Source organism: Electrona antarctica, assembly GCF_951216825.1.
Source record: "Electrona antarctica genome assembly, chromosome: 16".
NCBI classification, from domain to species: Eukaryota; Metazoa; Chordata; class Actinopteri; order Myctophiformes; family Myctophidae; genus Electrona; species Electrona antarctica.
In genome coordinates, this window is record NC_136797.1 from 42,967,479 (window position 1) to 42,982,242 (window position 14,764).

Consider the following 14,764-nt stretch of genomic DNA (forward strand, 5'->3'; position numbering starts at 1 on the left):
ATTATTTGAGTTAATATATGTTTGCATAATCATCAATTGTTTCCACGTTGAAAATGTTCCATACATTTTCAAACATTTGGAAAAAAACTAAACGGAAATAGCAGATCTACAAGCGGAAATAGCAGATCTAGAAGCTTACAACACGTGTTGTAAGCTTGTAAATCAACTATTTTCGCTATTTTGTACGTTTCTTTTTTGGGAAAGAAAAAAATATAAAAAATGATTAAATGTGTCAGTGATTTATTTGTATATTTAAGTTATTTGTCATATCTGCCCTGTGTGATTTGTGATTACAAAGCCTGAAAGGCAAACGCAAATACAAATTGTAACGTTCCAATGTTCAATGTAAAAACACAATTCAATTGTTAATCTGTTTGTGTGACAATCGACTTAAATTTGTAGTCGTGACAGCCCTACATTTCCGTGCACTTATAGAACGGCGGTGCGCCAAACCATTGCACGTTGACGGATTATGAAGTGCGGCCATTAGAGCTCTGACGTTTGACCCCCATGTCCTTCCCCAGGGGTCAGGGACTCTGTGTCGCACACCAACGGCACGCAGCAACAACACTCCCACACGGCCGAACCACCGGTGCTGCTGGACCTCCCCGTAAACAAATCTACTGTTCTGTAAGTCCAACGCCGTTGGTTTTGATTTTGTGTTGATTTTGACAGCAAATTTTTTATCATAGTCTTTTGAATAAAACTTAATTGAGTCATATTTTTAGTCATCTGAAATGTTTTAGTGTTAGTCTAGTTTTAGTCGACTAAATATCATAAGAGTTTAGTCGACTAAATCTACAGTTGATTTAGTCCACTAAAATGTATTTTGGTGGGCCTTGATGTTGTCATAATGGCTGGTCACGTGCTGAAAATAGCAGATCTACAAGATCACAACACATTGCGCTGCGACACGTTGTGAGCTTGTACTATATTCAGCATGCAGCCAAACATAAAAAGACTTGTCTTTTAGTTCTACTGGATCTCTTCTCCACTAGTCCCTCCCTAAGATTTTTTTGTGGGATTTTCTCCAGTCTCCACCTCCATCCACAGTGCTCGAATTGGAAATACTTGCGCATTGCACACAAGTTGGCCATGAATGGCCTACTTGTGCGCGAGCAAGTGCGCAACTTACCTCAATAAAGTTATTGAAACATCTGAGTTATGTCTGTATATGAATCCCATTTGAGATATCCACTAAAATGGGTTATACATTTTTAAAGTGTCCTATATATAAGTTTGATACTCATCCACATATGTATACATATTGTGTATTTTTGGTGGCCCCCTCGGCCAGTCAGGGATTGGCTGATGACATAACTATGTATGTTTATGTAAAAAGGGTGGTTCCTTATTGGCCGAGGGACAACACCGACATATGCCCCTCGGCCAGTCAGGGATTGGCTGATGACATAACTATGTATGTTTATGTAAAAAGGGTGGTTCCTTATTGGCCGAGGGACAACACCGACATATGCCCCTCGGCCAGTCAGGGATTGGCTGATGACGTAACTATGTATGTTTATGTAAAAACGGTGGTTCCTTATTGGCCGAGCGTGCCATCAAAAGTCACAATCCCTGATTGGCTGAGGGAGTCACCGACATACGCAGCCGAAAACAGTACTTGCGCTCTGCTCGTGCAAGTAAAAATACCTCAAAATTGTACTTAAGTACAGTACTTAGTTACTTTCCACCACTGCTGAATGGAGATCTTTGTTGATAGGATGACTGGCGTCTTGCTCACACAGGGAGCCCCTGTGGTGGCGATGGCCTCATCATTGGCAGTCTGGCCATGTTGCCACTGGTTTAAAGCACCAGACAGCCCATATAGACCAATGAACTGGAGGAGCTGATGTCATGCTCTGACATTTGGCTAGCTAGAAGTAGGTTTAGCCACTCTAACCCTGTATACTTGATGTTGAACAGCCGGAGTCCCCCAGGGCTCTATACCAGGCCCGCTCTTTTTTTTTTCTTCAACACCTTCAAATCTCTTAGCTGAAAATCGCAGATCTACAAGCTCACAACATGTTGCGTTGTGAGCTTCTAGATCTGCTATTTTCGCAGAATGTTTGACCGCACGCACGCACGCACGCACGCACGCACGCACGCACGCACGCACGCACGCACGCACGCACGCACGCACTTGACAAAGATGACATGACACAGGATTGGGATACAGTCAGTGGCGTGCACAGACATTTAGAGGGGCAGGTGCTCAAGTTAAAAAAGGGCACCTTGTGCAGCGCGTGGAACCGGCCGGTTCCACGCGCTGGGTTTGGGCGGGAACCCCTTTTGGTGTTAGCATTATGTTATGCTTTAGCTATTGAAAAATAGCAGATCTACAAGCTCATAGCGCGCCACCGAGTGGCGCGCTATGAACTTGTGAACTTGTTTTTTTTTTTTTTTTTTTTTTTAATGGCACATTGCCAAAAGGGCAGGGGGTGCTCTAGCACCCCCTAGTGTCTATCTGTGCACGCCACTGGATACAGTATAAGAGAATACATGCTGTATTATAGAAAAGTGAGGTCCCGTTATGTCTTTAGCAGCGCAGTGAGCGCGCACCGATACATTAAAGCACGCCCCACATTAGAACGACCCCACCAAGCGCAGGTTTTGGTTGCACAGTGCTGCTCACACAAGCACACTATACCATGTGTACATAATGTATTGTGCAAGTTTTTCCACACCATTCACCCGCATGATCTCCAGACATATAGTTTGTATTGGGGACGATAAGGTTCAGTGTTTATAGGTCGCTTAAGGGTTAGTTTTATGGTGCGTCTACACTTTCTGTGATCTAGCACTAACCCTGTTCTATATCAGTAACCATTTATCTTTTTTTGTATTGCCAATCCCTTTCCTCCATCCTTATCTCTTCTCCTCCCACTCTTGTCCTCTCTCTTTCTCAGACTGGCACGAGATGCCCCAGACAGATGCACCAGTCACTTTGATGCAGTGGCCCAGATACGAGGCGAGGCTTTCTTCTTCAAAGGTACGGAATTAAACCCAAAGATGAAATGAGTGAGGGTGGCGAGGTGAAACCAATTGAGCGTTGAACAGAGAATGAGAGAGGATCAGTGGTGTCATGCTTGTAGAACACAGTACCACGGCGTGTACTGGTACCCCCAAAACATTTTACGTGCACGCGCAGGTACGGAACGGAACGGTGCACTAGAACGCGTCCTCAATCCCCATAACAGAAGTGTAGCGTCTGTTGGGAAGCCCAGTCAATGGGCTGCTGAAAGACGGAGGTGAGAAACGAAATTGGCACCTTTTACCAAGCTACAAAAGCTGCAGACACACCTCGTACATATCAATGGGCTATCAATATCCCACTCAAAAATGTTAGGGAGGGACTAGTGCAGGGGTTCTCAACCCGTGGGTCGCGACCCCTCGGGGGGTCGCCAAAATATTTTAGGGGGTCCCCAAATTATTTAAAAAAGAAAAAAAAAAAAATCACGATTTTTAAAAAATAGCAGACCTACAAGCTCGTAGCGCGCCACTCGGTGGCGCGCTATGAGCTTGTAGATCTGCTATTTTTCAATAGCTAAATTATAACAATGCTTAAAACACCAAAAGGGGTTCCCGCCCAAAATGGTTTAAGGTTATTGTAGCAGTCAATTTATATTGGGGGTCGGGAGGGGGCGGGGCGGGGGTCCCGAGACATTGCCAAAGCATTTCCGGGGGTCCCCGGCCAAAAACGTTGAGAACCCCTGGACTAGTGGAGAAGAGATCCAGTAGAACTAAAAGACAAGTCATTTTATGTTTGGCTGCATGCTGAATATAGTAGATCTACTGTAGGCTAGTCTGTATAGGCACATAGGCTACTGTGTGTTGACACGTCGGAACCAGTAGATTATCAACACAGTATGATGGTGCTATAGAATGTGTTGTTACTTGTTACCTGTTGTTTTATGGTCGTTTGAATTAATTAATTTGTCACGAGTTGACTCATACACTATAGCTGTGCTGTGCACATGCAGGTTTATAGCTCTATGAGGCGCACGTGACGTCATTAAAATGCCGTGGTACAGACAAAAAAATCACCATTACACCACTGGAGAGGATAGGAGTGTGATACAATAATAGTGCAAAACGTCAGACTCCTGAAAGTTCCTGGTTCGATCCCAAGCTCCTCCTGGTTTGGTGTCAAAGTGTCCTTTAGCCCCCTATGAGCAGGCTGTTACTATACCTTGCCTCCGCTGTCACTGTGTGAATGGGTGAATGTAATGGACATTGTAAAGCACTTTGGTTAAAGGTGCTATATATATATACTGTAAATGAACCATTTACCAAATGAGCACAGAGATCATTAATTCAGACTGTGGTCTTGCTCTCTCTCAGACCAGATGAACAGAACATTGAGTGGTTGAGTAAAACTGTGCTCCAGATAGAATGAGCCAAGTCATGCAACTGAGAAACTCCAGTCCAACAGGACCACGGAGCTGTGGTTCCCAAATGGTGTGCCAACGCACCAGTGGTGGAAACTAAGTACATTTATTAAGTCATGTACTTTAGTACAATCTTGAGGTACTTTTACTTTACTGGAGTATTTCCAATTGTCTGTCACTTTGTGCCGTGCTGCAAGCTTGTAGATCTCCATTTTTTCTTTTCTTTTTTTTCTTGAAAGTATGACTGATTTGGAAGGCATTTGTAGAATTGAACGAAATGAATGACTGTGACGTTTCGAGCACAATGCTCTTCCTCAGACCTGAGGAAGAGCATTGTGCTCGAAGGTCATTGTGCTCAAAGGTCATTGTGCTCGAAACAGTGTGCAAATAAAGGCACGTATCACTAGCATCGTAGCCCACAGTGTGCGAGCGTCTTCATTCCTTATCCTTGTATACTACTCATCACTCTGCTGCGGCACCTGCCCAAGTTTGGGTTGGATTGTGCATGTCTTTGTACTTTTTTCGTAGAATCGAACCCATGTCATAATGGCTTAAAGCACCTTTAACTTCACCCTATTCTTCTCTGTCACGTAGGGAAGTATTTCTGGCGTCTGACCAGAGAGAAACACTTGGTGTCTCTGCGTCCCGTTCAGATCCATCGTTTCTGGAGAGGCCTGCCAGCCAATCTGGACAGTGTGGACGCCGTATACGAGAGACCTGGAGACCACAAGATCGTTTTCTTTAAAGGTACTATAGGACCGCCCCTCCGGGTGCCGGCCTATCGCAGGCCACGTTTATTTGTTTATTAAATGGATCCCCATTAGCTGACACCTCGGTGACAGCAAATCGTCCTGGGGTCCATAGAAGATACACTGCCTTCAGTAAAAACATGATCAAAATACACAATATTACATTATACATTATACGAAAAGAAGACAACGTAAGATTGACGGATGTGCAAAACAGTGTTCCAGGCTCTGATCCAGAGATTTCCCAGCTCTAGTAAGTGCAAAACAGTACCTGCATTGTCCTAAAGTCCCCTAGTCTAGACCTATGTCAACCTATACGTGTCAGACACGCTAGCAAGCTGTTCCAAGCTCTGAAACAGAGATCTCCTGGTTCTTAAATGGCTGTCGGGAACAATGCAAGTCGTTCCATTTATACTGCTATGCAGCACAAATGTTATTCGGACAATCAGGGTTGGGTTAGCCAATCAGGGACTTATAATGGCCTAGAGGCAAAAAAGTGACGCGACATGACGCCAATATGTTGATTCTATTACTTTGGACCTCTAAATGTGCACGTTTGAAAACATAACCTGACCGACCTCAAAAACGTGAACAGTTCAATTCTCATTGTGAATGAGTTGTCTCTGGTGAATGGTACAAACAACAAACCTTTAGATAGGATCGAAACCTCCTGTGTTTTGTTTAATCTGTAGTGTTGCGGGCATTCTGCTTTACCGTGCTTTCTCTCAAATGATCAATTATTAGAAAATGTCTGGTAGATAGTCAGCATCAGTTATTAAGCTCTCTCTCTCTCTCTCTCCTTGACCGACACTCAGGTCTAAAATACTGGGTCTTTAAAGACAACAACGTGGAGGAGGGATACCCCCGTCCAATCAGCGACTTCGGCCTACCCGTGGAGGGGGTGGATGCTGCCTTCGTTTGGTTGCACAATGAAAAGACCTATTTCTTCAAGGACAATCACTACTGGCGTTACGATGACCACCTGAGACGCATGGACTTGGGGTACCCCAAAGACGCAACGCTTTGGAAGGGGCTGCCTCTGCACCTGGATGATGCCATCAGGTGGTCTGATGGTGAGCGGTCGTAACCACTTAAACCCCTGTAGTCTTAGAGGCCCCTTTTTCACCAGGATTCAGTGGCGTGCACAGACATTTAGAGGGGCAGGTGCTCAAGTTAAAAAAGGGCACCTTGTGCAGCGCGTGGAACCGGCCGGTTGCCTTAATCCATTTTGGGCGGGAACCCCTTTTGGTGTTAGCATTATGTTATGCTTTAGCTATTGAAAAATAGCAGATCTACAAGCTCATAGCGCGCCACCGAGTGGCGCGCTATGAGCTTGTAGGTCTGCTATTTTTGAAAAATCAAAAAAGAAAAGAGAGAAAAAAATGTTTTTCTTTTTCTTTTTCTTTTCAAAAGGGCACATTGCCAAAAGGGCAGGGGGTGCTCTAGCACCCCCTAGTGTCTATCTGTGCACGCCACTGCCAGGATTGAACCGTTTCGGTTATTTTTTCCCACCTGATATTGAACCAGTTCAATATTCAGTGTTTCCACTGAAAATGAATTGGTTCAGAACCCTAACATCTGGTTTGGAACTGGAACCAAAAAATGTCCGCCGGTTCCGTGAAAGCACCAAGGTTCCAAGAATCTAGAACGGAAGCAGTTCTAGAACCAAAGTTATTTTGGTGGAAAAGGGGCCTAAGAGATTTGGACTTGGGTTACAACTGTACTCTTAGACCACTATTTGAGTGTCAAAATGTACACGTTTAGGGGCTAAGGTGTAGCCCCTAAACGTGTACAGTCGGTTAAGTTCTGCTTTTAGCCACTAAGCAGAACTTAACCGGCTTCACTCAGAGTGGGACAGTCCACAATGGCCAAGCATGTGTGCACCGTGCGCAGTGCGTGCATGTATGTGTGACAGTAAACTTGCTCCACCCTCAATGACAGACAACCTTATGTCTGTCCATCAACCAGTGTTCCTCTCTCTTTATAAAGGTCACTTTATATTCAGTAAGTATTCACTCTAGTTAAAGTAGCACTATGTCACTTTTTTTGTCAATGACTAAAATGTAATTTTTTACAGTCTGAATGGGACAGTATGTTTATCTCCCTGCTCTTCTATTGAGACATTTAGATTGTACTGTATGTGTCATGTCTCCCCGAGACAAAGGATCTGATACGAATGTTGACCTGATGGTCAAGATTCAATTGATCCCCTGAGCAAGTAGTCAGGCTCTATTAGCTCAGTGATAAAAGAAGTGAGGTAAAATAAACATGTGCAAGTACTGTATGTAATGCGTTCTGTTTGTTCTGTTCTGGTGCTCCCTCTCTCACGCACGCACGCACGCACGCACGCACGCACGCACGCACGCACGCACGCACGCACGCACGCACGCACGCACGCACGCACGCACACACACACACACACACACACACACACACACACACACACACACACACACACACACGTTCACTAACATTACCCCTTCCATCTTCTTGCAGGCTCCTCCTACTTCTTCAAGGGGAAGGAGTACTGGCGTGTGCTGGGCAGCGACATGGAGGTGGAGGTGGGCTATCCCCGGCTCATTGCTAAGGACTGGCTGCTGTGCACGGAGATGCAGTCGGACTCCCCGGACACGGAGTCCAACGGCACGGAGACAAGGGTCAACGGGCAGCACCACATGGACCACGCCGAGAACGGCTACGAGGTGTGCTCCTGCACCTCGGACACAGCCTCCCCCCTGGGGGTCCATCGCTCCCCTTCCCCCCTCTGGCCCCCGACGCCGCTCTGGACGCTGTCACTGGCCCTCCTCCTGTCCTCACTGCTATGATGTCAAAGGAAAGGGGGAGGTCAAAACAACTGAACCAGGAAGTACTGTACTGTACTGTACTGTACGTCCAGCCAGTTGGCTGAGTACCGCCGGGCAATGGCCTAGAGACTCCTTCATGGAGGGTCATTGTCCTCTCAACCCAAACCACAACTGGACCAATTTGATCTTGTACTAAGTATATTCGTAGCATTTTGTTATTATTTTTCTGTTATTTATTTCTACGTGTAGTGGACACAGTCATCCGAAGCGCCTTATGAGGAGTGCGTGCATTACCACGAGTTGGTAGTCAGACTCGTTACCTTGACAGTGCCAGTGTCATACAGCAGGGGTTCTCAACCCGTGGGTCGCGACCCCTCGGGGGGTCGCCAAATTATTTTAGGGGGTCCCCAAATTATTTTTTTAAAAAAAGATTTTTTTTAAAAATTTATTTTCACGATTTTTCAAAAATAGCAGATCTACAAGCTCGTAGCGCGCCACTCGGTGGCGCGCTATGAGCTTGTAGATCTGCTATTTTTCAATAGCTAAATTATAACAATGCTTAAAACACCAAAAGGGGTTCCCGCCCAAAATGGTTTAAGGTTATTGTAGCAGTCAATTTATATTGGGGGTCGGGAGGGGGCGGGGCGGGGGTCCCGAGACATTGCCAAAGCATTTCCGGGGGTCCCCGGCCAAAAACGTTGAGAACCCCTGTCATACAGTACACACTACAGTGAGTTGTTACATAGGACCACATATTCATTTCACAAAGTTTCTCTGAGCGAAATAAATCGTTTTGGATTTCGGTCGTTTCCTTTTGATGAGAAGGCATTTACTGTACGTCGGTTTGAAAACGTGTCGATATGATCCCATTAGGAAACATTAATGAAAAGGTGCTCCGTGATTATTTTCTCCATACAGACAGAGCAGGTTTACAGAAACAGACATGGCAGAGTAAACAGGTGAATAGATGTGGCTAGAACTAGAATGTGTAATGGCACTATAGAATGAAGCAAGGTAGAGATCAGAAACGTGAATAGTAAATAGGCGAATAGACAGGAATATTGCTACCTGTGAAATACACCCACAAACCCAGTTGTCATTTTCTGTGCACTTAGACAACGTGCTAAGAATCCAAGAATCCACTAGTACTTAACACTTACGTAACCATGGCATCAGTATTCTGAGGGGAACATTTGCTGAAAATGGGACTAATGTGAGGCATTGTGAGCTTGAAAAGAGATTTGGTGTAGAAGGGAAAAGGGAGTTTTGTTATAGAGGCCCGGGCTTAAGCGGTTAAAACTTTTTTTTTTAACTTAATTTTTATCCCACGATTTTGTAACCCATTTTTCACCCCTGTGTCAATTATCTAATGTGATCCTGGGCTCTACACACCCTCCGCCAACCTAGTCCCCATATATGGGGGACATGGGGAGAGCAACGGACTTGAACTCATGCTTCCTTCATGCCTGAGTGTCCAAGTTGCTCCTTTACACCTGACAGGGGGGAGTTTCCCTGGTTGGACGTAGCGCGTGGAAGGAACACGTTATTCCAACCAGTTCCTTTCCCCTCCATCAGGCGCCCCGGCTGGCCAGGGGGAGGCAGTTTTTAAGCGGTTAAACTGACATGCATGCTCACGCACCCACCCACAAATACAGTCACTTCATGTTTGTTTAGAACGGCGTCTGAAAAAAGCTTCGGTCATGTAATGTCTGCATAGACTTGACGAATGTTCCTGTGGGTAACTTTGGAGTGGACACTTGGGACACTTTGATACCATGGGAATATGGTCCGATGGATGTTTGGATTGAATGGTTGGTTGGAGAGATCGGAAGGGCTCCAACACCTTTCGGGAAAGTGTGCCCCTGTATCTCCATGGAAGCAACGGATAACTATTGCTTTTGCTGAGATGCTCAGATGGACTGTCTATGACTGGATGAGGGAGGACCAGGCATTTTGTTTATTTCATAATGTCCCCAACAACACCCTCATAACCATGGGTCCCTTTTCATAATGTCCCCAACAACACCCTCATAACCATGGGTCCCTTTTCATAATGTCCCCAACAACACCCTCATAACCATGGGTCCCTTTTCATAATGTCCCCAACAACACCATCATAACCATGGGTCCCTTTTCATCACACCTGGACACTTTCCTTTCTTCGTTCAAGTACTTTGGTGAGAGGAGACCCAGGATGGATACTGTATAGCAGGATACCGGAGAACAATAAGGCTCATTTATATTTTGTCACATGACCTGTTCAACAAGTGAAGATAGTGTTTTCAACTGATTCACTCAGCCAAGAAAAACAAAAAAGAATGGGTAAAGTGACAAATGTATAAACGGGCCTTTAGACGGCTTGTAGACCTCACAACTTGGCAAATGGATTTATTCTTATTGTTAAGATATGTTTACATACAATAGAGACATATATTTGAATTGAAAAGCTCTACGGCTATTGGGGGGGGGGCAAATGGAATTGTGAGCATTTCAAGCCATGTTTTCTATTGTGAGATATTTTTGTAGAGAATAAAGAATCAAAATCTCTTGTTTGCCAAAAATAATAAATCGACAGAATGTGTCTTAGTCACTTATTGGGGCTGAGACAAGGGTATATACATTATTATTCACAGTACACACAGGTAAGTAGACATAATCCTTAATTGAAACACAATGGACCCAAATGGACCTGTCCCTTAAACGCCTTAATACGGTCCATTGCTTGCACAATCTTGCGCCACCCCATACCTCTTTTCCCTAAACTTCTTTGCACATTTTTACTATTTTAAAATAGTTCAAATAGCCGATCTACAAGCTCACAAAGTTTCGACATAGATCAGCTAGTTGAACTATTTTAAAATGTTTTTCAAGATAATAAAATATTTTCAAAACAGTTTAGTGATAAAGGGTAAAGCGCACCCAAGATGCAGATTAGAATTAATTCAACACAGGATGTTTCTGTGTGAGAGCCTGGTGTGCATACAATGGCTTCTGGAGACAAGGCTCAGGTCTGAATCTGGAAGGGACGTCCATCATTTATTTCTGTGCGTCTTCCTAACCAATTTCATCATCGATGGAAATCTAAAACTTGAATGCTTTTTTTTTTTTTTTTTTTTTAGATATTTTTTTGCGGCTTACGCCTTTTATTGGTTTTTGAAGGGACAGACAGTAGGCTGACAGGAAACGGGAGAGAGATGGGGGAAGACATGCAGCCCGTGTCGGGCTCGGGAGTCGAACCCGCGGCACACTGCGACTGGATTACCAGTCGGGTGCCCAGACGGTTACGCCACCGCCTGGGCAACTTGAATGCTTTTTATGTTTTAACATTCTGCGCAAGAGGCTACACATGTACACACAACGCACACGTAGAGGGATAGAGATATGTGTCTATCTACAATTTGATTGAAATGTGTCCAAATGTTGCAGGTCTGTGGGAACTCTTCCATCTTATGAATTGAGCGGCTCCAGAACAAACAGTGCATCACACTGCTGTATATCTGTCACTAGAGTGAGATCCCCCACCTCTGCAGAGGCCTGGAATACATTCCCAGTAGTGGACTGGGCGCATCGACAGACACAATTCACTGTTCACAGGTGGAAACCCTGTGACAGATGATGTGCTTTCCAGCTTCTGTTCAGCAGGGAGGCGAACTGGGGGAGATAGCGTGAACCTCTGCTGAGGAGATTCGTCACTGTCAGGTAAAAAGAAATGGCTGGTGATGACACACTGCTTAGTGGAATGTGGTACAGTAGGTATCCTATTCATTGGGTGTTGGCAGTGACAGGGAATGCAGTACACGTTGGGGTGCCTTAATTGGGGAGGACACAAGGGGGAAATGTAAATATTAAAATACCGGTAAGCCCAGACAGTGTGGCACTGGCTGGACCAACGGGAAGTAATTACATGTTCACAAAATCAATGGTGTATACTCAGTATTCAGCAATGCGATGCGAGATGAGAGCAGACTAGCTGCTGACACCTAAGATTCCATGCGCTGACAGAAGAAGCTGTCTTTTGCGTCATTTACGGGTTTTTAGACAGCTGGTGGATGGAAAAGAAGCTCCACCCATGCGGCAGATTGCCGTGTCGGCCAGATTCCCGGAAAAGCTTGCCCCAGCGGCATTCTGCCACGTGAGTGGAGCTTCATTTCTATCCACCAGCTGTCTAAAAACCCGGAAATGACGCAAAAGACAGCTTCCTTTGGCCGCACATGGAAGTTCAAGTGTGCCCAGGCTGTCTGTGTTGCTAGCTCCACCCCCCACAGGTCGAGGAGGAGCAAACCATGCCTACTTAGGAGACCATTTGTAAGATTTGTAGTCCATTGCGCCTCTAGTGGCTCCAATGAAGTTTGTGCATCCATATAGACAATCTTTGGTTTTAGCCTGGGAGCATACCATTTCGGTTTATGATCCGGTCAGGAGCGGATGATAACTTATATCATGTAGTCTAGTTTGTAGTCATCATCAGGCCGGAACGGAACCCCCAAACCAGATTCAAAATTACCCCAAATAATTCCCTGCATCATAGTTTTAAGGCCTACCCAATAAAAGCCTTGATGTGACTCATTGGAATAGTTTGTTTGGTATATGCACATTTTATTCCAACTCGTATAGCGACTGGCGAGACTAAAAACAAACAGGGGGACCATAACTCTATGGGAGGGGGAAGGTTTTTAGTTTTTTTTAAGTTATCATCCGGTCTAAACCACGCCTAAACCGGATCACACGGACAACACAGACCAGGCTTTCCTCCGAGGTGGAAAGTCTGTGATGCGACATCATGCAAGGTTACATCATGTTGTTGTTTCCGGTGGTCACCTTATCACCTAAAACCCTATTATGAATAGGCCTTTATCATCGGCTCTGTCTGACTGACATAGTTCCCAATCTGCCCATCATATTATGCCAGCCTCATCCTTATCTCCCTGACCTTGTCTGTGACATGCGGGAGACCCATGTAGATGCATGTGTTTGCAATTTACACAATTTCACAAATAAAAGCATTTAATGCAGCTAATACTGCGTACTATATGACCTCTCAAACGAGCTATATTGGGCTTGGTTGTTTAGGCTTAGTATAATTTTAGGTGGAATACATAGGCCTATTTTAAAATGCTCCTAGCTGTTTCAGTGACCATTTAATCCTTTGAATAGGACTACAGTGCCATCTGTTGGACAAATAAAGTTAATACATCAGGACTTGACTACTTCCCTGCTGAAAAACAAAACCAACTTTAATAATATGATGGTTGCTGGTTTTAGCTTGCTGCTTTTAGTTTGCCAGGCTGGTCAGTGGTCAGGCTGGTCTTTCTGGTTGGTCAGCTGGTCACCCAGTCAGGCTTCTGCTGGTCAAGCTGGTTGGCCTGCTGGAATGACCAGCAAAGCCAATTTGGTGTTTGTTGTTTATTTTACTTGAGAATTGACCATCAACTGAAGCCTACTCTCCACCAAATGTGAACACCACTCATATGAGGGCAACATCGGGCAGGAATGGAGCTATTCTACTGGTCAGATGACAATGTACTCATATTGTATGTAAGCTGTGTTATTCTGGTCTGATCATGTGATAATAATAATAATAATGGTAATAATAATAAATATAGCTGCAAGCAGCTATAAGAAGGGGTCATGCCCAAAATAAAAACAGCTATACGCAATAGAGCACCGAAGTCCTGACGTCACTGCCCTCTACTATCACTAGAGGGCGCCAGTCCCATGGTTCGTGTATTTTTTTATAAGCATTATAATCTCCATAGGGGGATTTTAGATCGCCTCATATAAGAACTGTGTTTGAAAAATAAACCGATCACCCCGGCCTTTTCAGTCATATGGATATGAAGCATCGACTGAAGGTGGAAATGTACAAATATACCCAAAGAGTAACAAAATAGAAACGAGCCAAACAACCCAGAGACTACATTTCCGGGTAGGCTGCTTCTGCCCGGAACCCGTCGCACAACAGAAACTGAACGTTAATTACGTTTATTTTAATTTTAATTTTATTGATATATAATGTATCGTGGTTAGTACGAGTCGAGTCACCACCAGCTGAGCTTACGTAAACGAGGAATCTCAGGAACGCAACATGTTGACAGCTGGGCGTGACGTATTATGCTCAGCGACATTGCATTCATATGTAGTTTCAAGGCTTTTGCGGTCACATTAATTCCATTTTATCTAGAAACTGGCTGTATCAAATATGAATGGACATCATTAACGACGCACAGCCACTCCCCTGACAGAAACGCCGGGGTGGTCGGTTTATTTTTCAAACACAGTTCTTATATGAAGCGACATAAAATCGCCCTATGGAGATTTCAATACAAATAAAAAAATACACGAACCTGTGTGTTGGTGCCCTCTACTGAAAGTGACGTCAGACTTCGGTGCTCTATACACAATGAGCTATATAAACATTGATGGTGTACAACTCTGCAGAAGGTTTTATCTCAGTTCCAGATCACTTCATACTATTGGTATTAAGTGATCCGAAACTGTGATCTTTAACTGGTCAGATGTGTTCATATCACAGGCGAAATTATATAAAAATATTTTACCTGGGTCTGAATAAATACATGACTTAATTTAAGTTATTTTTGAGGGGCGCTAGCCCCTCCTAGGTCCAGCTTTGAGGGTGTTAACAAAAACATTGAATATAATAATATAATAATAATAATAAACTTTATTTATATAGCACCTTTTTTGACAGTGTCACAAAGTGCTTAACAATATACAAACAACAGTGTTACATAACAATCAATAACAATCAAACAGCAATAAAATGACATTATCAAGGGAATTAAAAGCAAACATTGGTTAT

General features: G+C 44.2%; 1 protein-coding gene across 1 annotated transcript in view; it reads left to right on the forward strand.

Annotated features, from left to right (window-relative positions):
* The window catches only part of LOC306940151 (matrix metalloproteinase-17-like), a 109,197-nt gene extending 100,987 nt beyond the window's left edge, over positions 1-8,210 (forward strand). The window contains exons 6-10 of the mRNA XM_079525154.1: positions 525-630; positions 2,910-2,992; positions 4,986-5,138; positions 5,956-6,213; positions 7,637-8,210. Coding sequence (XP_079381280.1) covers positions 525-630; positions 2,910-2,992; positions 4,986-5,138; positions 5,956-6,213; positions 7,637-7,965 — 929 coding nt within the window. The 3' untranslated portion in view covers positions 7,966-8,210. The remainder of the gene's footprint in view (positions 1-524; positions 631-2,909; positions 2,993-4,985; positions 5,139-5,955; positions 6,214-7,636) is intronic.
* The last annotated feature ends 6,554 nt before the right edge of the window (positions 8,211-14,764 follow it).